This window comes from Cynara cardunculus (genome assembly GCF_001531365.2).
Source record: "Cynara cardunculus var. scolymus isolate 2C chromosome LG 1, CcrdV1, whole genome shotgun sequence".
Taxonomy (NCBI): domain Eukaryota; kingdom Viridiplantae; phylum Streptophyta; class Magnoliopsida; order Asterales; family Asteraceae; genus Cynara; species Cynara cardunculus.
In genome coordinates this window covers 48,055,816-48,078,021 of record NC_037528.1, presented here as the reverse complement: position 1 = coordinate 48,078,021, position 22,206 = coordinate 48,055,816, and the positions used below count along the sequence as shown (strand labels likewise).

Genomic DNA, 22,206 nt, shown 5'->3' with positions numbered 1-22,206 from the left:
TAGATTCAACCAAAATGACTCGTATAAACATGAAAACTAATTAACCACAAAGGTGGTGACTGATTGGTTTGAGCTTGGCTCCAAAGGTCAAAAGTACCTGGACCTAGGTCCAGGTTCAAATCTAAGGAGGAATAAAAATCCCCTTGTGGCCACGGAGGTTCAAATGCGGTGACTCCGGGCTATCTGCAAAGCAAGTGGTCGCCCTGAGATTAGTCGGCTCGCATAGCGGGTTGGATATCCAGGTTAATAAAAAAAAATTCTTTTAACTTATCAATTTAACCATCTAAAAACCAACTTAAACTCCATCTTAGAATTCAATTAAAAACCTGAAATTAAAGGTGCTACTAGAAAGAGTAATGTAAACAAGAACAACACTATGATACAACATACAAAAACAGAAGAGATCATGTTTGGCCAAAGATGAGTACCATAACATGCATGCTCCTTGTGGTACTTAGAATGTCGATCCATTAAATCCGAAAAACGAGCGCTGGAAGATAAGGAAATGAAGTTGCAACCCCATCAAAAACACGGGTTTTATTTTTGCAAGGAAAATATAGAGATGAAAGTTGTAATGTACATACCTCAACATCGTAAAATTTGATATAGAATCGTGAACTATCGATAGAAAGCTTTGTTTGAAGAATTTCTGCAATGGTTGAACTCAACTTCCCATTGACGGTCGGGTTAAGTCCTCCAATTGAAATCACTTCTCCGTACGCAGCTGGCTCTTCCGTGCCAGCGAATGCTATCGGCACACCTCCATTCACCAAAATCATAACATACTGCCCATTTGAACACCAATGTCATCTCAAGATAACAAGTATATCACATGGACAAAGGATAAAGAAGTTCTCTACAATTGAACTATATATATATATATATATATATATATATATACATACCAAATCGAATACTGAATACATACATACATACAAATACAATTAGCCTCAAACTCCCATCATGTGTGGGGGTTTAGAGAAGGGTTTAGTATACAAAACTTAACTAGGAAGATGAACAAGGAGGCACACATATAGCAACATCATATTTAAAGGTGACAACCACCAAAAATTGGGAAACCCGAAAAGAAACGAAAGCATTACAAACAATTTAACCTATTAAAATCAAATAAAAAGTAACCCATATATAAGAAAAGAACCTCAAAAGTTGAAACTACTCACAGAGACATTTCATCAAACAGTTGAAGAGCGTTATAGTAAAAGCATTAGAAAGTGCATGGTTGATAAGGAAACTTAACAGACTCAGGCTTGCCGATGATCTTTGCAACAGCTTTAGTGGCATCTTTCAGAATGTCGGAGGCTATCACTGAGTCTACCGGAATGTTGGTGAAGAGCTTCAACGTCGGCATCTTGGAATTTGGAAGTAGATAGAAGTTGTGTGGCTTCTAAATTCCAAAACGAAGATAAAAAAAGCAGAAACAATCGAGAATTTGTTCACTCAAATGGGCTTCATCCATTTCCTGCGGATTGGGTTTCAATTTCATCCCCTATTTTCTGTCGAGTAAAATACAACTTTGGTTCATGTGGTTTGATTTGTCCCCTACCTCCCCTAACCAACGATGGTCAAAAACCGGTCCCGACTCGGTTCTAATCGGTCTTGGTCCCGGTCGAAAATATTATGACCGGTCAAGGTTTTTCATAACCGGTTATAGGCCGTCGGTCCCGACATTAAAAATAAGATTTTCTTTAATTTTTTTAATGATGTATATTTTTAATACATTATAAAATTTACAATTGGGCCACTTAAATAAACTTTAAAAATGCGTTTTAATATAATTAAAATTACATTGTCTTATAAAAATACATTATAAAATTATTTGAAAATACATTTATTTATAGAATTATTTGAACTTTCGGGCCGGACCGGGCCGGTCCCACGAAACTGCCAAAAACCTGAACCGGTCATTTGTCGGTCCTGGTCAAAAATGATAGGACCGGTCAAGGTTTTTCATAACCAGTTATGGGCCGCCGGTCCCCCGCATTAAAAATAAGATTTTTTTATAATTTTTTTAGTGATATATATTTTTTGTACATTATAAAATTTATAATTGAGTCATTCAAATACATTTTAAAATTGGATTTTAATATAATTAAAATTACATTGTTTTATAAAAGTATATTATAAAATTATTTGAAAATACATTTATTTATAAAATTATTTGAATTTTCGTGCTGGGCCCAGTTCACGAAACTGCCAAAAACCCCAACCGGTCTCGGTTTTCGGTCTCATAACCGGTATTTACCGGTCTCGGGGCGATCCTTTGTTGGTCCGGTCTCGGTCCTCCGGCAGTCCCGGACCGATTTGGTCATCACTACCTCTAACTGACATTAACTTTTAGAGTATATAAGTAACTTGGGACCATGAGAGACTAGATTAAAATTTCACAACAAAACACTGTAAAAGTAACCTTCACAATGTTTTTGTTATGAAATTTCAGATTTTGTTAGCTATGAAAATGGAAAATTCAGTTCATGTATCTAAAAATAAGTCTTTTTGAATTACATTTTATATTTAATTGTAAAAATAAAAATAAAAAGTTACACATTTCGTCCATGTGGTTTATACGTCTTAATATTGTGCAACGTGCATTCCTAAAATCAAAAAATTATACTAAAACGTCTAAACAATAGAGATTTAGGGGTTGTTTGACAATTGTTGAATGATTTGGTTCATAATGATTAAGTGGTCAGAATGATTAAGAGGCTCTCATGATATAGTAAAAAATAAAATATAATTGTTTGGTAATTGTGTACAATGAAATTATGGCTCTTAATTGTTAAGGAAGATCCAGGATACAAAATCATTCAGAAAGTTTTAGAACCATTAAGAGACATATTTTTTTTTGTCAAACAAAATTCACCTCTTAACGATTCAGAGATTGCCTCTTAATAGAACTATTAAGAGGTAAACAAACAACCCCTTAACGTGTAACTCACTAATTATCTGAAGAAACTTGTCAAATGTATTCAAATCTCCCAACGTTCTAAATTTGAACGAAACACTACGTAATATTATCTGTTTATAATTAACGAGATCTTGGTTTATATGTTACACGAATTTAAATCCTCAGAATTTTCAAGCAGATATCATTGTCGAGAGAACGATACAAACAAAAAATCAACATATGTTATATGCATATCTAATCTTTTTAAATATTACTCTTTCGTTCTAAAATAAATGTCCACAATGAAAATGACATATTGTTTTGCAATGTAATATCATTACACTTTATAAGTAATTAAATATTTAATAACATTTTTGTTTAGCAGAGTTTTTTCATAGATGAAAGCTTTTTAATTGGAAAGGGTTTGTTTGGAAAAAAAAACTTAACTTTCTGCATATAGTTTTCTTTTAGAAGCTTATTGGATAAGTCAGTTTCTATATTATTAAGTCACTATGAAAATAATTATATGTAACTGATTAAATAAGCTATGAATCTCATTAAGCTGGCAAATATATTGTTAAAACTAATTGAGGACTTTAACCTTAGTTTTATTAAATATTTGTAGCGTATTATTATTTATGAGATTTTATGCTTTAAATTCCATCTTATTTAATTGATATTATATTCATAATAAAACAAAAATATAAAGTATGAATTAATATATGTCGTTCTATCGTAAGGGTTCGGTTCCGATGAGAATGGAAGTTATGGTGAGCAGGGTAAATAGGGATCTTCATCCTTGGATCAATCTTAATTGAAGATCAATACTAATGGGGCACACCAAAATGCACCGCATCAATTCCGGTGATAAGCACAATTCATGAGTGCAGTGAGATTAAAAGTGATCAAGGGTCTAAATCTATTGTTATGCTTCTCACCTTAACTTTTATTCTCACACGATCATTTGTCAATATTATACAACCCTATAAACTTTAAAATGTATATATATATATATGCGTAAATATACAATGCAGTTGATTTAACTGCAATAACAAAACTCCAAACCACAAACTGGACCGAACCATACGATTTGACCATTTTTAAACCAAATTGCACCGCCAAACCATAAAAAATAAGGTTCAGTTTGGTTTGATTCAACCGGTTTTCACAGTCTATTGGTTTTCCTCAACACCACTCGTAACCAGAAGACCAAAAAATTGCAATAACTTGAGAGTTCCAAATCAAAGAACGACTCCTAACTTCAAATTCCAATTTGAACTTAGGGGGTAAAAGGTTAATGACTCTGTTTGTATACTTTTTAATTGTTCCATTAAGAGGCAACCTCTGAATCGTTAAAAGGTGAATCTTGTTTGACGAAAAAAAAGTCTGCCTCTTAATGGTTCTAAAACCTTCTTAATGATTTTGTATCCTGAGTCTCTCTTAACCATTCAGCGCCCTAATTTCGTTGTAAATAATTACCAAATAATTATATTTCATTTGCACTATATCATGAGAGACTTTTTAATCATTCTGACCACATAATCATTTTGAACCAAACCATTCAGCAATTGTCAAACAGCCCCTACATGTCTACATGAAGCATTTTGACCTGTTTATACCCAGGGGTTGAATCAACACGCTGTCAAAACCTTTACGGTCATAAACATCATCTATAAACCCCCCAAACTACTCATATCTTAAAAACAATCACTTGCATACAATATACTCGCAGACCGTTTTCTATAAAACCCGAAACCTAGTCATATCACGAAAACAATCGTTTTGTAAAGATCAAGTCTGCATACATTATACTCCCAGATCAGAGATGAACGAGATACGTTGGTGTTCAGATGAATAATGAATACCAAGGTTATATAAAGAAGGGGAAAGCAGAAAAAATGACATTGAAATCAGGAGGGAGTTCTTATTGAACAAGTAATATTTATAAAGCTACAATTTCTACAAACATAAAAAGAATAAAAGAAATTACAATAAAAGAAGCTCAAGCTCACACTAAAATGGCTGGCATTTCATGACACTTTTTCAACCCTACTACTCTCTACTCACTCTTACAAACAAACTGATAAGGCCTAAGCTTTTACCAAAATTACAAAACAAGACATAACAAGAACACATTACCCGTCCTCCAAAACTCCGAAACCGTTGCATGCTTTTAAACACCTCCACCTGCGACTGCTGCCTGCATTGGACCGTTTGATCTAAATCCACGACCCCTCCCACGGCTTCCCCTCCCACGGCCACGCCCTACACATCAAAATATGAAGAATGAAAAACGAAGGCCAAAGATGGGTCCCATCTTCATTTCTCCGTACATCAGGTAAATGGGACCCACATTATAACAGGATAGGACCCACAACGCACAAGATAAAAATGTTAAATAAGTAATCACACTCGATGAATCTAGATGAGAGACAATAATTACTATTATAATAAGTGTTCACGTTTCTATTTTAGTTTGTGTTTGTCCCAAAATAAGTGTCCATTCTCAAAAGTGCATACTTCCCGGTTCTATCCTTAATTATGAGATGGCGAAATTTATCAAGTCCCTCTATTATTAAGGGTAAAATGGTCATTTAGTTAATTAAGAAAGTATAACAGTTACACACTTCCTAATACTCTGTGCCTTTTTCATCATGGACATTTATATTTTGAGCTGAAGGGAGTATGATACAAGTACGAAAAATAGCAATTCTCATAATTTCCTCATCTTCAATATCATTCGTAGCTTAGCTTTCTACATACCCATAGCCATAGGATTCCCAAAGCACTCTTATCAAAAATGAGAAGGGAGGTCAAGTTTGCGTACATCTTACCTCCAAACCCAGGTGACATATACCGAGATAGTTTGGTTCTGTTTGATTTACTCTGATTAGAAATGCTAAGGGATACTAATTACTAAATAGCATGTATAACATACAAAACAAGTACTATAGACTCATTATCGCCAGCTAAGACAAAGATAAGAACCAAGTTTAGACCTCACGGTTGGGGTGGAGACTCATAAGCAATTGTGTGTAGTCAAATAATTAAAAAAAATAGAGGCAAGAACACTTCCAAGATAAAAGCCAGAAGTATTTTTCTGCATAAGAAGAATATGTTGCAAGGTGATGACAAGAAATTGGGGTGTGTGACACTAGGATCTGAGGTTAATCCATTGACAGATTGATCTTTTCGTAGTCGTTATCAATTTGAAAGTGAGATTATTATGCTGTGTTTAAACCACATTTATAATTATTTGAAATTGAGTAAATCTATGTGGAGAAAGCTACTGAACTTTAAAATTTTGTGATAAAGATGATAAGATAGCCCTCATGCCGCCTCTAAAATATGCAGTTTTCAGCACTTAGGCCATCCTAAACTAAAGTTCACTTACTCAAGCTCTTCGTCTATCACAATGCCATGTAATTCTTATGACTAGATAAGAAGTAACTGAAGGTATATTGTGTAGTAAGACTACAATTCGCTGATTTTTTATAGTTGAAAAATCAATATAATAAATGGCTAAAAGTCCAACTTTTGATGAACATTCACTGATAGCAACTTAAAAAGATGCAATAAGAAAAATTCAAGAATCAGACGAGGAAAGCGCATCCATCAAGCAACAAAAAGCACCTCAAAACTCTAGGCAAAGTCATTCTCTCTATATATGAGGGAAACATAATGGAGCAAGCATCTAATCTAGCTATTCCCATCTAGATAGTACCATTGACATAGAAGTATCTTCATAGAAGGTACAACCTAGTAGTTTAGCATGCAAGCATGTATTTATTAATATGACATTTTATCCCTTCAGTTTTTAGAAGTTGATGAGTTAAGAAACCAGTACCTCGCCCTTGCATGGGTACTTCTTGATTATATCCTCCATCATACTGATCATCCACATAAGAACCATTATTGTAACCTCCCCTCCCACGACCTCGAAAATTGCGTCCTCTTCCTCGGCCCCTTCCCCTTGTGTAATCACGAGGTGCATCCCACCCCCCATCATCATACTCTCCTGGTCCATAACCATTTCCTGTGATTAAATTCAAACCAGTCATCAAAAAGAGATGATCTTCTTGGGGAGAATTAACAACTCAATGGAATATAAAATCACAGAGAATGCATGCATTCAATTTGAACCATACCAATTTAAGATAATTCAAGAGATCAGCAATATTATGCCTATTACATCAAAGGTATGAGAAGTTCATTAGGTCTACATTGTTCTGAATTACTTAGGTTTCAGTATTCAGATTCGAACACTTGATTTAAAAGGAACACCTTTCTTGCTACCCAATTGGCAACAGGAACCTCAAAGGTTCAATTTATCGCATCTCTAGTTGTATCAAAGGTACACTGCTAAAACCTAGACCAAGCAAAGATTCGATTCTGAATTACAAATCTTGTTATACAACAATAGTTGCACAGACCACGGCCAAGTTCATCTTTGAGAACCACCTAAATTTAGAGACGTTTAAAAAAACGATGAATATTTGCAGCAAGATGTAAAACTAAACCATCCCACAGCAACAAGAAAATTCATAACCCACAGAGAACTATCACTGAATATGTATCAACCATGACAAAAAATGCAAACAATGAAATATTAAATCAGAAATGAACTTTGTAAAATCAGATCGTACCAGGCATGGCTCTGGACCTTCCCCTTCCCCTTCCCCTTCCACCACGACCCCTGCCTCTTCCAGTTGGTGACCCCTCTGCATAAGCAAGAATGTCGAGATAAATCTATAGAAGATCAACAAACATGAATGTCTGAATTAGTGGAATGACATACCTCCTTCATACTCAAATTCAGTTGCCACCTTCACCTGGTCAGCTGGCAATGGAGGCTGATACCTGAGAACATTTCATAGCATGTGAGATGGATAGATCAGGAAAAAAAAAAGTGGAAAGACTCTGTGCAGTATAATATTTGAATTTATCATAATCCTGAGGAATGTTTTTTTATAACATTGATTTTATCATAATTTTCCACTTATGCTTTTAATGCATGTGTCTGCCTCAATATTTTTTTCTTGTTTACCGTTACTGTCTGCTCTACTTTTCCAAGCCTTGATTCCTTTCCTAAATTTGTATCAAACTCTTCTTCTCTTCCTACTTTTAGACAAACTTTCAGAGTCGATAGAGACTTCCCCATAATTTCTTCCCAAAAGCTTTTCTGCAAAACCTTACCCTCGATAAACCCTACACCGTGTAGGATTTACTGGGTTCATTTGGTTTAGAATCACATTCAAAGGCAAAAAACTACAATTAATCATTCAGCAACACATGTATGTTGCAGATAATAATTAGAAGATGCCTAGAAATAAATACATATTTCTTTCACATCAAGGAAACCAATATTCTTTAATGAAAAAAAAACAACTAAAACTACAGAAAATGAACATAACAAAAACACCCAAAGGATCCTGATTTTGCTACCAAGTCTAGCTATCACCAATAGATCAGAAACGTACTCGATCAACGTAGTCCAATGAATAAGAATTAAAAGCACAGACAATAAACTGACTCACCCAATGGATGATGTATTCAGCTCCTTCATGGAGAGCGTTATAGTGATCATCGAGACGTGCCTTGTGGTTTCTAGACTGCAGAGACAAAAAATGTAAATAAATAGAAATAAGAGGCAAATGTTAATGGTATGCAAATTTTTTAACAACTGTCATACAACATCAAAGATCATTCTTTTTGGATTGGGGTACAAAGCTGATCTTACGGAAGTAAGCCTTCTTCTAGCGGTTCCCATGTATCAGTTATGTCTGTAGATCCAATGGCTGTAATTTGATGAAGACCAACAATTCTCCTCTGCAATACAATAACTCTGGATTTATCAATGGACATGCCAATAAATGGTACAAGACGAGAACGTTTAAGATGCAAAACATGAAATACCTTTATCAACTCCACAATTGTAACAGTCTTGTTGATTGCTCTGCCCATTGCTTTAAACACAATTTCCGACGATCCTTTTTCCTATCAGGGCATGCAATAAGGTGAAGAACAGAAAAACCAACACTTATAAGACACCAAAACCTTAAAAAAGAACTGCCAATTTTCAATAGAGAAAGATCATAAAAAAGTTGTCCAAAAGAGAATGTCAATACTTACAAGTTTACATATAGTTATGCAAGACTATATTAAGTGAAAGACTGAAAGGAACATTGATAGAGACAATATTAACAAATTCTTTAATGGGCTTGCATGTTAACTTTATAATTTTATCTATAAAAAATGAATACTTATTCAGAATAGTAAAGGATTGTGGTGCTTAGTTTATAGCAAATAATTGGGCCCTCTATAGTTAGGTACTACAATTTCAATAAAACAAAATAAAAATACTACTCAATCATATCAGAATAGGACGTCATTGAAAGTTAGTTTGACATGTAAAGAGGAAACTACAAAACTGTTATAGCTTCATACTTCACAAAAAACCTCAACATTATTCTTAGAACACTTGGTATTTAGAAGAGATGATGGAAGCAGGAGTTCATCTTGGCCATGGTACACTAGGAAATGGAATCCGGAACCATATCACATTCCGCATCTGATGAAATAGGATGAAATGAGACGGTATTATCTAAATATGTAATTTGCCTTATGTAAAGCGTTGGGATTATTTAGCTACTATGTTCACAGAAGCAATAACTGTAAATGGGTAAAAGTCGCCTGGGCCCGGTCGCTGCGACCCCCTTTGTGAGGAGGCACCCCTTATCCCGAAGTCATGGGGCTATTTTGCTGGAGGATCGGAATCCATACATGACTAAGACAGACAAGAAAATTAACAAACCAAACCAATCACGTATCAATTGGCATAGCACTATAGCAGTTCTCCAATAACATAATATATCATCATAAGACATCGAGTCTAGCCATAAAAAGAACTTTTCAAACAGCCCTATATATATGCATGCACAATCACCACATAACTTTCAACAGCTTAAGATATCTGTTTGGCAACCATTTTCACTATTTAGGAATAAATTATAAAAGGAATACCTGAATCAAACTCATGGCATATGTGATATAGTTTCGCATCCTTCCCTGACTGGTAATTCGGATCTCATTCTCATCAATTGGTTGCTCTGCTCTCGGCCTTTCAACCTTATGGTACCGATCCATCTTCAAAATGCAAACCCACAAATCAAAACCTCATTAAGAATCACTACAGCATTACAACAGAAACAGTCTAAAAAGATGCGATTTCCTCACCAATCCCCAACAACAGATTACAGAAGCACACAATCAGACACTATTTCCGAGGGGAAGGAAAAGTAACAAGAAATTTTCAAAATTAAGTGTGTGCATGCACTGTAAAATCTAGAGTTTCTCAAAGAAAAATCAAAAATATCAAAGTAGTTAATTATTGGGGAAAATGTCAAATGGCTCATCATTTCTTATAATCGATAGCGAATTAGTATGATCAACAACTTTTTATGCATGTAAAATTAAACAATGCGTCTTAAAGAACATTCAAATTTAATTGGGTATCGTTGAAACAATCAATCCAAAAAACAATACTTCCTTCCTATAACAGCCAAAACAACATAAAATCACAACAAAATCGTCGAAAAATGACAAAAATAACGCAAAATATATGTAAATTGGAGTCGAATCACTTACATAGAAACACAAAGAATCAGATGATAGGAGTTAGATTCAGAGGCTATACCTTTGTTGGAAGATTAGGATAAGACAGTGAAGGAAGAGCCCTCTTCTCCGGCTTCAGTTTTCTTTGTTTAAGCCCTAAAACCGTATGGCTACGGAGTTTGGAGTATTTGTAGCCGCTGTCTACAAGGCTTGCCCTTAACTCTGATCTAAACCGTTGAACCGCCGGCTGATTTCTTTTCTTCTCTACTGGGCCGGGGCCCACTTTTATATACAAATATGGATCAATGATTAAATTGGGCCAAGCCCGGGATTAATCGAGACCGATTAGTGATGGCCAAAAATCGATCTCGGATCGGATCGGATCGGGCCTAATCGGTCCCAAGCTTTTTCATAACCGGTCCCAGTCGAAAATGGTAGGACCGGTCAAGATACTTCATAACCGGTTATGGGCCGCCGGTCCCGGTATTAAAAAATAAGTTTTTTAAAAAAAAAAATTTAATGATATATATTTTTAATACATTATAAAATTTACAATTGGGTCACTCAAATACACTTTAAAAATGCGTTTTAATATAATTAAAATCATATTGTCTTATAAAAATACATTATAAAATTATTTAAAAATACATTTATTTATAAAATTATTTGAATTTTCAGATCGGACCGGGCCGGTCCATAGCCGGTCCCATAACCGGTCCTGATCCCACGAAACTACCAAAAACCCTAACTGGTCCCGAGCCAATTTGGCCATCACTAAGACCGATTATGATACAATGGTCCAAGATCAGTTATAAATTTAATGGAATTTGAAGGTCCAACCTAGTTCTGGATTGTGTGAAAAAAAATTAAGGGGGTGATTGGTCAGAGGTATTAGACAGTAATTAATGAGAATGAAAATAAAAGAAACTGTTTGGTGTTATATAATATAATAATATGTTCATTTCCACATAAGCCCAAATTTCGATTCCAGGTTAAGCTGGAGGAATGAAAATTCATTCTCATTTCCATTCCCTTTCATTTTCATTTTCATTTTTCTGACTGAACTAAACACCCCCTAAGTTTTCATAAATTATGAAATAAATTCTTTTTCAAAAAATTTAAGTTTTTTTTCAAGTTTTTCAAGATTTTATCTACATAAATACATTATAACATTTTTTTCAAAAAATTTGTAATTGGGTCACTCAAATACACTTTTAAAAATATGTTTTATTATAATTAAAATTACATTGTCTTCCAAAAATACATCATAAAATTATTTGAAAATATATAGGGTTTAGAAGACAAAAAAGACCCAAAAAACGGTCATATAACGACTATATTTAAAAAACGAGTACTTCTTTAAGAACCGGGTCGGGCCCATAACCGATCCCGGTCGAGCAGGTCCCTCGAAACCCTCCAAAACCATAACCGGTCCCGGTCAGCGGTCCTATAACTGGTCCTTAACAGTCCTTACCGGTCCCGGTCAGCGGTCCTATAACTGGTCCTTACCAGTCCCAGGCTGGGCCGGTTTAGCCATCACTACTTACAGTTATGTTTGAGTTCTTTCGTTGTGTTCTTTAGCCTTTTCTTTACGATGGGAATTGTGGGGAAGGGAAGGAAAGTAGAGGGAGAGAAAAAAAAATGTCGTGTTATCAAGTTTTTTTAAGTAGGAAAATGAAGGAAAATAATACTGATTTTTCTTCTAAAACTTTCCTCTCGAATGTGAGAATAACGAGTAGGAAAGAAAAAAAGAAAGAAATAATAATAACTATTAAAATTTATAAAATTACACATTTACCCATCAATCACAACTAGCTGAAAAATAAATAAAAGTATATCTGTAAAAACATATTTCATTTCCTTTCTCTCCTGCTCAATAACATAAAATATTATTTTTCTTATTTCTTTCATTTTTTTTCTCAAGAATACAAAAAAAAAAAAAAAAATCCTTTGTCTCCTTTATTTTATTTTCCGTCCCTTTTTTTTAATTAACTTGGATATCCAACCCGCTATACGAGTCGACTAATCCCAGGACGACCACCTGCTTTGCAGATAGGCCGGAGTCACTACATTTGAACCTTCGTGGCCACAAATGGATTTTTATCCCTCATTGGATTTAAACATTGTGAAATCCAACATTTAAGACATGCTCGCATCTAACCTTGTGAGACTTTAGGAATTGATGCAACACAGCGTTGCACTTGCACATATCAAGGCTTGAACGAGATGTAGATTTGGTGAAATCAGGAGTTGATTCAAAAATTTGTTGTTGTCATTGAAATACCCTGTTTGTAAAACAACACTTAAACGATTTTTAAATGAGCCGTTACAATGGAACGAGAATAAATGAGGGGCGTTTTTCATAAAGAATCAAGAAGAATCGTTCTTGAAAGAACGTGATTCCCCTAATCTGTTTGTTCTTGGAGGAACATATTCCCTCGTCAAGGAATGGATAAAAAATTACAAAGGTACAACCAGTTATATCCCACTCATTGCTCCTTCAATTATTGATTTGAAAATCCCTCGTGAAAGTACAACCAGTTATATCATCATGGACCACGTGGTGTTCATCAAATTCATGTTTTAAATGAATTTATGCAAATAGCAGTGATAAACTTGAAAATTAGCAATAATCGTGATAGCCGAAAATCATGTGCTGATCAACATTGGCGAATCTACACCATCAATTTATGAGACAATAATAATCTGTGCATAACATATATTAACTGAATTAACAAACCTTTAATTGGTTTGACTTCAAAAAGTCAAATCATTATAACCTGTGCCACAAATGACTGCAGATCAAAATTTATCCCGCCTTGACACGATTGTGGGTATATAAATCATCCCCCGTTCTCGTATGTTATCCCGCCAAAACGGTGAATCTTGCCCCATTAGGGATGGATATATGCAGATCAAAATTTCATATATATTATGGTTTATTAAAACCCATCTGTTAACATACATTGAAAGATACATAAATTCAAACATTTCATCCGTTATTTATTCACTAAATGTTTTACGACTTCTTGTAGGTATATTTAACACGTAAACCAAACTAAACCTATATATCTCAAATGAAATGGGATCTAATAAACATATGTAGACCTGACATCTATCCGATCAATAATAGTATTTTCTAAACACAATCTTGATTGGGTTAAACTTGACTCCAAAAATCAAAAGTACCTTGAGGTACCAGGTTCAAATCCAAGGAGGAATAAAAATCCCTTTATAGCCATGGAGATTCAAATACGATGACTTCGGGTTATATGCAAAATAGATGGTCATCCTAAAATTAATCTGCTCACAGATTGGATATCTGGATTAATAAAAGTAGAAAATAAACACAAACCTTTTGTCCGAGTGGTATAACACGTGGAGAAGATAAAAAAGCAATTCCATACCATACACACTTGTGCTTCAAAACCCCACCTTATTTCTCCCTCCACCGATCGCCGCCGTCGCACCGCCCTTTGACGATTCACAAACACCCATCAAGTCAACCATGAGTAAACCCACAATTCCGTTGAATTTCCTACTGATTCTAGCCTTTGCGGCGGTTTTAGTCCCATCACAGTCCATAATTCCGTCGAAATACGACGGATTCGTGTATAAGAAACGGGCGGCGTCGACTGCCACCGTGTTGATAGAGGCGTTCTACGATCCGGTTTGCCCCGATAGCAGGGATTCGTGGGCTCCACTCAAAAAAGCCGTCGATCACTACGGCCCCGCCGCCGTCTCTCTCATCGTTCACACCTTCCCTTTACCGTCAGTATTACATCTTTCTCTCTTTCAATACTCGAGGTCTTTTTGTTCATCAATGGCGATTACTTATTTCAAACCAATATTGTGTATGCTAAATTTGTCGATTTCATCTCTGGAAAATGGCCGGCATTTAACTTCGGTTACTTGGTTTTTGATTTGGGTAGTTAGTGCAACATTTAATGCGTAGGGTACAACATTTAGTGCATAGAGCACATGCAGCTCTCGGACCGAGGATAATTGTTCAGCGAATGCACGTTTAAGGTAGATTAGAGACCCGTAAAGTTGTACGATACTTTTTTAGCCGAATTCTACCTTCTCAAGGAATTTTTAAAGTTTTTTGGTTAATTTTAAGGGATTTTTATTCGGTACGAGGTAGGGTTGCTCATGGGTTGGGTTGATCGGGTTGAAGACATTTGAACAACCTAACCCAATGCTTGCTGTTTAGAAAAATCTTAACCCAATTCAACCCAAACGAAATTGCAACCCAACCCAAACCGTACGAGTTTGTCGGGTTAGTCAGGATGATCGGAATGATACTTTGGTATATTAAAATATTATTCTAACCTTGAATATGTTATTTCTTTCCTCATAATTTCTTTTTCATCATCAACCATTTAATACCACTTATCCATATTTCTTATGTATATTACATTCAGTTAATTTTCTCAATTTACGTATATATGTTCAGCGTTATTGAACATATATATGAATGAGGTATATAGAGATGTGAATAGATTGAAAATATGTTTATATGAAAAACATACATGATAGTGTAATTGTCTAATCTATATATTAATAGAAATTCAACAATCATATTAAATCCAAGAAATAAAAGGATATCGGGTTCATTAGGTTGGGTTGAGTTCAAATAATAGTAACCCAATATCAACCCAATACCTAGGGTTTGACAATTTTACAACTCGATTAGACATCGGGATTCTTTGGGTTGGGTTATTTCGCGTTGGGTTGGTCGGGTTTTTGAGCACCCCTAGTACGAGGTATAGCAAGATTTGAGAGAACAATCTTATCCGATAAGCGTTTACTACCAACAATTTATTTTGATGACTGAAAATATTATTCGATGGAGTAACCATTTACCGGGTAAATATATGACAAACGACTATTAGTTGTTATGTCAATGGTACAACTATTGAAGCCAATATTACAAAATTTAATGCACAGAGTACATGTTTGGACTTAGGAGTTGTTTATTTACCTTCTAATCGTTCCATTAAGAGGCAACATCTGAATCGTTAAGAGGTGAATCTTGTTTGGCAAAAAAAAGTCTGTCTCTTAATGGTTCTAAAAACCCTCCGAATGATTTTGTATCCCGGATCTCTCTTAACCATTAAGAGCCTTAATTTCATTATACACAGTTACCAAACAATTATATTTTATTTTGCACTATATCATGAGAGCCTCTTAATCATTCTGACCACTTAATCATTCTGCACCAAACCATTCAGCAATTGTTTAACAGACGCTTTAAATAGCACATAGCCACATGCCAAATGGGTTGATGTGACCTTACACTTGTAATTCTGGAGGACCACACTCTCAAGTGTCCACTTTCATCCACAGATAGTTTGTTACAAAATGGTACAACTCTCAACCTAACTACTTAAAATAAAAACCGGTTCGAACCGACAAAACCGAATAATTGGATCGGGACCAGACCGTAACCAGATATATTCGATTTCATTCTAGATTTCGAAACCCGAATTGGTCGTTGGTCATTTTTAGAATCGAAAGCTTGAAACTGAACCGGTTTCTTTGTTATTATAGTTTTTTTATAACAGTGGATGTCTGTACCAGCTTGATTTTACTTGCCAGTTATTTTTTGCAGATACCATGACAATGCTTTCATTACTTCCCGAGCTTTGCATATCGTCAATGAGTTAAATGCTTCGGCTACGTACCGTTTGCTGACCGCGTTTTTTAAGCACCAGGTTAATCACAACTCAAAATGTAGTCATGGTTATTATACCGATAACTTCTTTTCCTTTTAATCATGTGCTTATTGATGACGAATAAACAGACACGTTTTTACAACGCGAAAACGTTGAACATGTCTCGATCTGCTGTTCTCGAACAAGTTATTGGATTCGCATCACAGGCTGTCGGGAACTCCTTGGAATCCGCAATTAGGTCGGGATTCAATGACTCAAAAACTGGTACCAAAACGAGGGTTTCGTTCAAGGTAATTCGACCAACCGTTGCTTCACGAGCAGTAGTACCTTGTGCATGAATCGTAGTACATGGTCCAGTCCTGTCTGTGTACCAAACACACCTGTGTTGTCCGTCTTGGATTGTATGTTGTTCTCTATGCATGAATGGTAGTACTCACGGAACACTTTCTTGTTTTTGCAGTATGGATGTTCGAGAGGGGTGTATGGCACGCCTTTCTTCTTTGTGAACGGGTTTTTGTTACCCGTAAACGATGATGACACGATGGACTACGATGGATGGAGAAAAGTCATCGATCCGCTAATTACCGAACAACAACACGGGAGGAGTAAGTATCCTTCGAATGCCTTCTGATTGAGAAACTGTTTTCATTTCCCTTAAAAACTATGCTCGTGTGTAGGGTTTCTAGTGTTGTTTATAAAATAAAACGTTAAAACATATGACCAATTCGGATCGAAAGGAAAGTACTGATATATATGAACTTATATCTACTATCATGCAAAAAGCGTATTTTGTAATGAATTTTATTCGCTATCGGTCTTTCCCCTTGATAGATAGACCTCGTGAGGTCGGGTGGGGTTCAGGGGCATCTGGATAGGCAACTTTTAAAGATAAGAAGCATCGTAGAGCCAAATTTAAGAGACGGAATCCGTATAGAACTCGAAACCGTCTTTGGTCTTCATTTGAAACAACTTAACAATCTATCCCTTTCGGGTTGTGGGTAGAGGATAAGTATGCCTACATTTTACGTTCCCGAACCAGAGATTTGTTTCGTTTGGTTTATACAGATCAACTCGAAACAGTTCGGGGTCTTCATCGAAACAGACTGTTTATCCCTTGGGATAAAGGAAAGGTTTGCGTATATACCTTCCCCAGACCCTACTGTTTGGGGGATTGACTGGGTTCGTTTGGTTTAGAATGTTTGATATTATATAGATTACTTGAATCTAGACTAGCAAGTCGAAAGAGGGGAATATGAATGTCGTTTGCCGACAACATAACTCCTAACGTAGCCACCAATGATGGCGATTCAGGGTTTGAATCGGGACATCTATAAACCAAACGATACTAATCCAACCAGTGGCGAACCTAGGATTTGGTCGAGCCGATCCACTTTTAACGTGGATTAAAGAACTGCAAAGTTGTTCAATGTGTTTTTAGCCGAATTCCACCGTTTCAAGAGATTTTTTTAAGTTTTTTGGTTGATTTCAAGGCATCTTTTTGGTTTTCCGGTTGATTTCAAGAGATTTTTGATTGATTTCGAGCGACTTGGTTTTTGGTTGATTGTGAAGTGTAAATTTGCTCCTTGTGGTTTGTTAAAATAACACTTTGTGTCTCTGTAGTTTTCTAATTACAAGATGGTCATCATGGTTTGCAAAAACGTTCGGGTTTGGTCCATTCCTTTGATTGTCGTTAAAAATTTCTGTTAAATGAGAGGCATTTTCGTCATTTTATCGATTTTTTTTATCATTTACTCAAAGAAAATCAATTTTATTATTTTGGTCCTTGTGATTTTTGATCAGGTAAAAGACAAAAAAAATCAATAAAACAATAAAAATGACTTGTTTAACGAGATTTTTCAACGACAGTTAGTGGGGGAGACCAAATCCGGACGTTTTTGCTAAACACATGGCTATCTTGTAATTTCAAAACGGCAGAGATGAAAAGTAAAATGTTGTATTAGTTTTTTTATAAAACCTTTAGAGAGGTTTTTAGGATGCTTTTATAAATATATTCAAGAAGTGTCCTATAAATCCTTTGGAATTAGAATTCTAAAAATGAATTTAGGTCCCGTTTGGTTTGCGGGATTTGATAGAATTTGGAATTGAATTCCATTCCAATTCTTTAGAAGTAATGTTTGGATATGAAATACTGAGATTTCATTGAAATCCACAAACATCGGATTGAATCCCGTGTGGTTAATCAGTAGTTCGTGAGATTCATAAGATTTGTTTGTAATAATGTTTTAGAATATGTGAAAAATACTTGTTTTGTAACAATCAATTAATAAAAAGGTAATTAATTATTTTTTATAATTTTTTTTTGTAATTTGTTTTTATAAATTATTATAAAGAATGGAATTCAGTTCCATTCCAAATTCTACAAATCATTCACAAAATCCAAATCCTTTAAAAGCATTCCATGAAACCAAATGGGCTTTCAGGGGGCATATGATTTATAGGATTCTGACGGAATCTGTAAGAATTGGATTGATCAATTTCGTTGACCAAATTCCAGTCGGGCGTTTGGTTTACCTATGGAATGGAATTGAATTCTACACGTTCCATCATTCATGGATTTGGTTATTCCATCACGATTGAGAAGGAATTCAATTTCATTTCATTCCATTTTCTCAAAAAAACAAAATTATCTTCATTTTCTCTGCTTGATTTATCCAAACCTATATGAGCTCCCTTTGGAAAACTCTTATCACCAAATCGAAGAGCAAAGAGACGAGGAAGAATTTGATATACAACACTGCCACTTACCACCTTCGACCGTCATCGACCACCTCTTCTTGACCTGCATTTTCCTTCATCCTTACGGAGACCCATTTTTCCAAGAAAACCAATTTTTCCTACGTTTTTCGATCTACACCTTCATCAACCATCAACTTTGGGTTCATGAATGGATTTGGGTTCCACCTTCATCGACCACAATTTTGGATTCACCACCTTCATTGAGCGACATGTCTCTTCTCTGTTTTGGGTTCCACTTTCATCGAGTGACACGTCTCTTCTCTGTTTTGTGTTCCACCTTCATCGAGAGACACGTCTCTTCTCTGTTCTGGGTTCCACCTTCATCGAGCGACTTTTTTCCTTTGTTTTGGGTTCCCATTTCGTCACGAATACACATGATTTGGGTTGATCTGGTTGAGTTTTGATATTAGGGTTTGGCTTTTAGGTTGAGTTTTGGGGTGATATGATTTGATTTTCGATCTCAGTTCTAAATAGTTTCAGATTCGGGTTCTACATGGGTTCATGGAATGGTCTCAGATATGAGTTCCATAATTCAAAATGGTAACAAAAAAATCATAAAAAGGGTATTTTGGTCATGTATCGTTTATTCATTCCAATTCCAAAGCTACATTCTACCAACCAAACAAACATATTCTAAATCATTAAACAAATTCCATTCCAATCCATGCCAACCAAATGCTCAGCCAAATTCCATTCTAATTCATTCCAGGTCAAATTGCTTTGAGAGATTCCATTCTTTCAAAAAACATTATGTGAACCAAACGTCCCCGTAGGTTCTATTTGGTTTGCGGGATTAAGTGGGATTTGGAGTTAGATTCCATTCCAATAAGGTGTTTGGTTTGAAGGAAAGTCCGGAATTGAAATCCTATGATTTCAATAAAATCCTACAAACATAGGATTTAGAATTCTTATCAGGGTAGTTGGTATTTTGCGGGATTTCATATGACCTGTTTGTAATAAATGTTTTAAAATATGTTAAAAACACTTGTTATGTCATAATCGATTGGCCTAAGGGCGTATATTTATTCCTACCATTATGTCTTCTTGTACCTGCTTATGTTTGTAAGTTTTATCCATTTGGCCGCTTGTTTGAATGTCATTGCTTACTGCTATTCGTTTTCAAATTCAGCACCGACTATTATATTTTCAAGTTCCTATGTTGAGGAAAGATCATATGAGAAAGAAAGTTAATGTGAGAAGCGTAACAAAGGATCTAGACTCTTGATCACTTTTAATCTCTTACCCACCCATGAATTAGGCTTCTCGTGGGAATTGATCTGGGGCATCTCATTCTAATATGCATCCAAGGGTGGAGATCCCTTCTTACGCTTCTTATCTTAACTTTTTTTTCTCATCGGAACCCAACCCACTTATGTTTTAGTTCCACAATTTTTTTTGGCAAACTTTCTCTCTTCTTTTTGCATACTTTGTACAAGCCAGTTGATTTCATATTGTTCTATTCTTTGGATAGAGGTCATGTTTGCATATTTCACATAAAATTTTTACCCGTCAAAGATAAAATATAACTCTGATAAACTCATTTTTAGATATATGTCCAATCACCAACTTCTTTGACGACATAAACAATAAAAATCTGTAAATTTGTTTGAAATCTTATCTGATTGCTACATTTGATTTTTAACAGAGTAAATCTATGGGGGTTTTGTTTACTGTCACAAATATCCGTAGCTGAGGAACTCTCAATTATGGAAGATTGACGTGACCAACAATAAAGATCGAGGATGAAAATTGGAATTAGAATACGTATTTCTTATTTCATAAACTGATAGATGACCATTGATTACTGTTGTGCGAGCCCATGAGGTTGATATCATCAGTATTATTTTCTTCTATCAACTTCTTTGAACATTCAACATGACATACACTGCAATTATCATACAACTCTCTGAAGCTATTTTCTGGTGAGAGAATATAGCATCGTAAGCCACAAAACTATGAATTGATCCAATACAGTATCTTAAGCCTCAATACGTTGAATCGACCTAATACTATATCCTAAGCCTCGATACGTTGAAACAATCATGGTTTAGAACTCAATTTTATGGTGCTCATGAACGTCATGGCTCGTAATGGAGAATAATAATTCATATTTATGTACCATAGAACAAAATCTGTTACAGATAAAAACTAGGTCATAATAATTGATGTATTTTGAAACGCTTAGCAGGGGATTCGATCAAAACCATCTTTACTACCTCGTTCAATTGGAACCGTGATTGATGTTCTTGGAGAAAAAAACCGAAATTTCGACACAGTAAAGAGTTGTTTACCAACACAAAATTGAGTAAGGGGTCCGTCTACCAAATGCTTACTTGGGTAAACGCTTACCAAGTTATATTACCTTACTGGATGAATATGGTAAATTGAGTAAGGGGCCCGTTTACCAAATCTTACTTGGGTAAACGCTTACCAAATTATATTACCTTACCGGATGAATATGGTAAGAACAAAAAATATTACCCGGTAAGAACAAAGCAGTGACTGATAGTCTTACCCGGTAAGTGAGGGCAATGACTCTTATCACGATCAGCTCTTACCGGATAAATTATCGCATAGAAAGCCGTTTTTGTTGACTAAAATCTTACCCGGTAAGTAAATAATAGTATTGATATTTACCGATAAGTGCTTACCGAATAAGTATTTGATAAACGACCCCTAACTGTTAACCCAATAAGTTCCTTTTAGGGACAACATCTTGGCTAACGACATTTTAGGTCAGCTGTTATAGAGGGCGAATTGGTAAAAAATAATTTAAATTGTTTTTAGAAAATGTACGGGTAAGATGATAAAGGTGATTTTTACGTTATATGGTCAAAATAAACCATTTAAAATGACCAAATTTAAATATAAAGTGGATTAAGAAAGAGATTTTTAACGATCGTGAGAAAAATTGCATCTCCTCGAGGAAGCGTTGATCTGTTTAAGATATAAGCTGTAGAATTGGACCTACAGTCAATTCTAACCAACCTTATCATATAAAACGTCTTATCTGGTTTTTGGGCAAGATGAAAATAAAATAAAATTGAAGACTAGCGTAGGTTGACCACTAACAAAAGATGTTCATTGACTGAAATCAATGCATTTAGGATTCGGTTGACAAGTTAACCGATAAATTAATCACGTTTGAAAAAACTAGTTGATAAATTACTTGAATAATGACTAAAAAAGACATGTTAAAAAATAAGACAATTTTAATATTTCACAATATATATATATATATATATATATATA

At 35.1% G+C, this 22,206-nt stretch overlaps 3 protein-coding genes across 5 annotated transcripts; 1 reads left to right on the top strand and 2 right to left on the bottom strand.

Annotated features, from left to right (window-relative positions):
* Positions 1-288: 288 nt before the first annotated feature.
* Positions 289-1,519, bottom strand: LOC112517292 (macrophage migration inhibitory factor homolog). The gene is made up of 3 exons (XM_025124682.1): positions 1,259-1,519; positions 585-785; positions 289-490 (listed from the first exon to the last, which is right to left on the bottom strand). The coding sequence occupies exons 1-3, from the start codon at positions 1,367-1,369 to the stop codon at positions 455-457; spliced, it is 348 nt and encodes a 115-aa protein (XP_024980450.1). The 5' UTR covers positions 1,370-1,519; the 3' UTR covers positions 289-454.
* A 3,429-nt stretch (positions 1,520-4,948) lies between these two features.
* Positions 4,949-10,703, bottom strand: LOC112509017. Its single transcript, XM_025113889.1, has 9 exons — positions 10,602-10,703; positions 9,929-10,051; positions 8,822-8,902; positions 8,646-8,734; positions 8,443-8,517; positions 7,704-7,765; positions 7,552-7,626; positions 6,753-6,941; positions 4,949-5,170 (listed from the first exon to the last, which is right to left on the bottom strand). Exons 2-9 carry the CDS (start codon positions 10,049-10,051, stop codon positions 5,079-5,081), a joined length of 786 nt encoding a protein of 261 aa, XP_024969657.1. The 5' UTR covers positions 10,602-10,703; the 3' UTR covers positions 4,949-5,078.
* A 3,225-nt stretch (positions 10,704-13,928) lies between these two features.
* On the top strand, positions 13,929-20,850 carry LOC112515831. Of its 3 annotated transcripts, none has more exons than XM_025122787.1 (5): positions 13,929-14,290; positions 16,134-16,236; positions 16,326-16,487; positions 16,658-16,802; positions 20,600-20,850. In XM_025122787.1, the coding sequence occupies exons 1-5, from the start codon at positions 14,028-14,030 to the stop codon at positions 20,602-20,604; spliced, it is 678 nt and encodes a 225-aa protein (XP_024978555.1). In that variant the 5' UTR covers positions 13,929-14,027; the 3' UTR covers positions 20,605-20,850. The 3 variants fall into 3 exon arrangements, with proteins under 3 accessions (XP_024978555.1, XP_024978546.1, XP_024978538.1); XM_025122778.1 differs by lacking the exon at positions 20,600-20,850 and adding an exon at positions 16,875-16,996; XM_025122770.1 differs by lacking the exon at positions 20,600-20,850 and having other exon boundaries at positions 16,658-16,996.
* Positions 20,851-22,206: the final 1,356 nt, after the last annotated feature.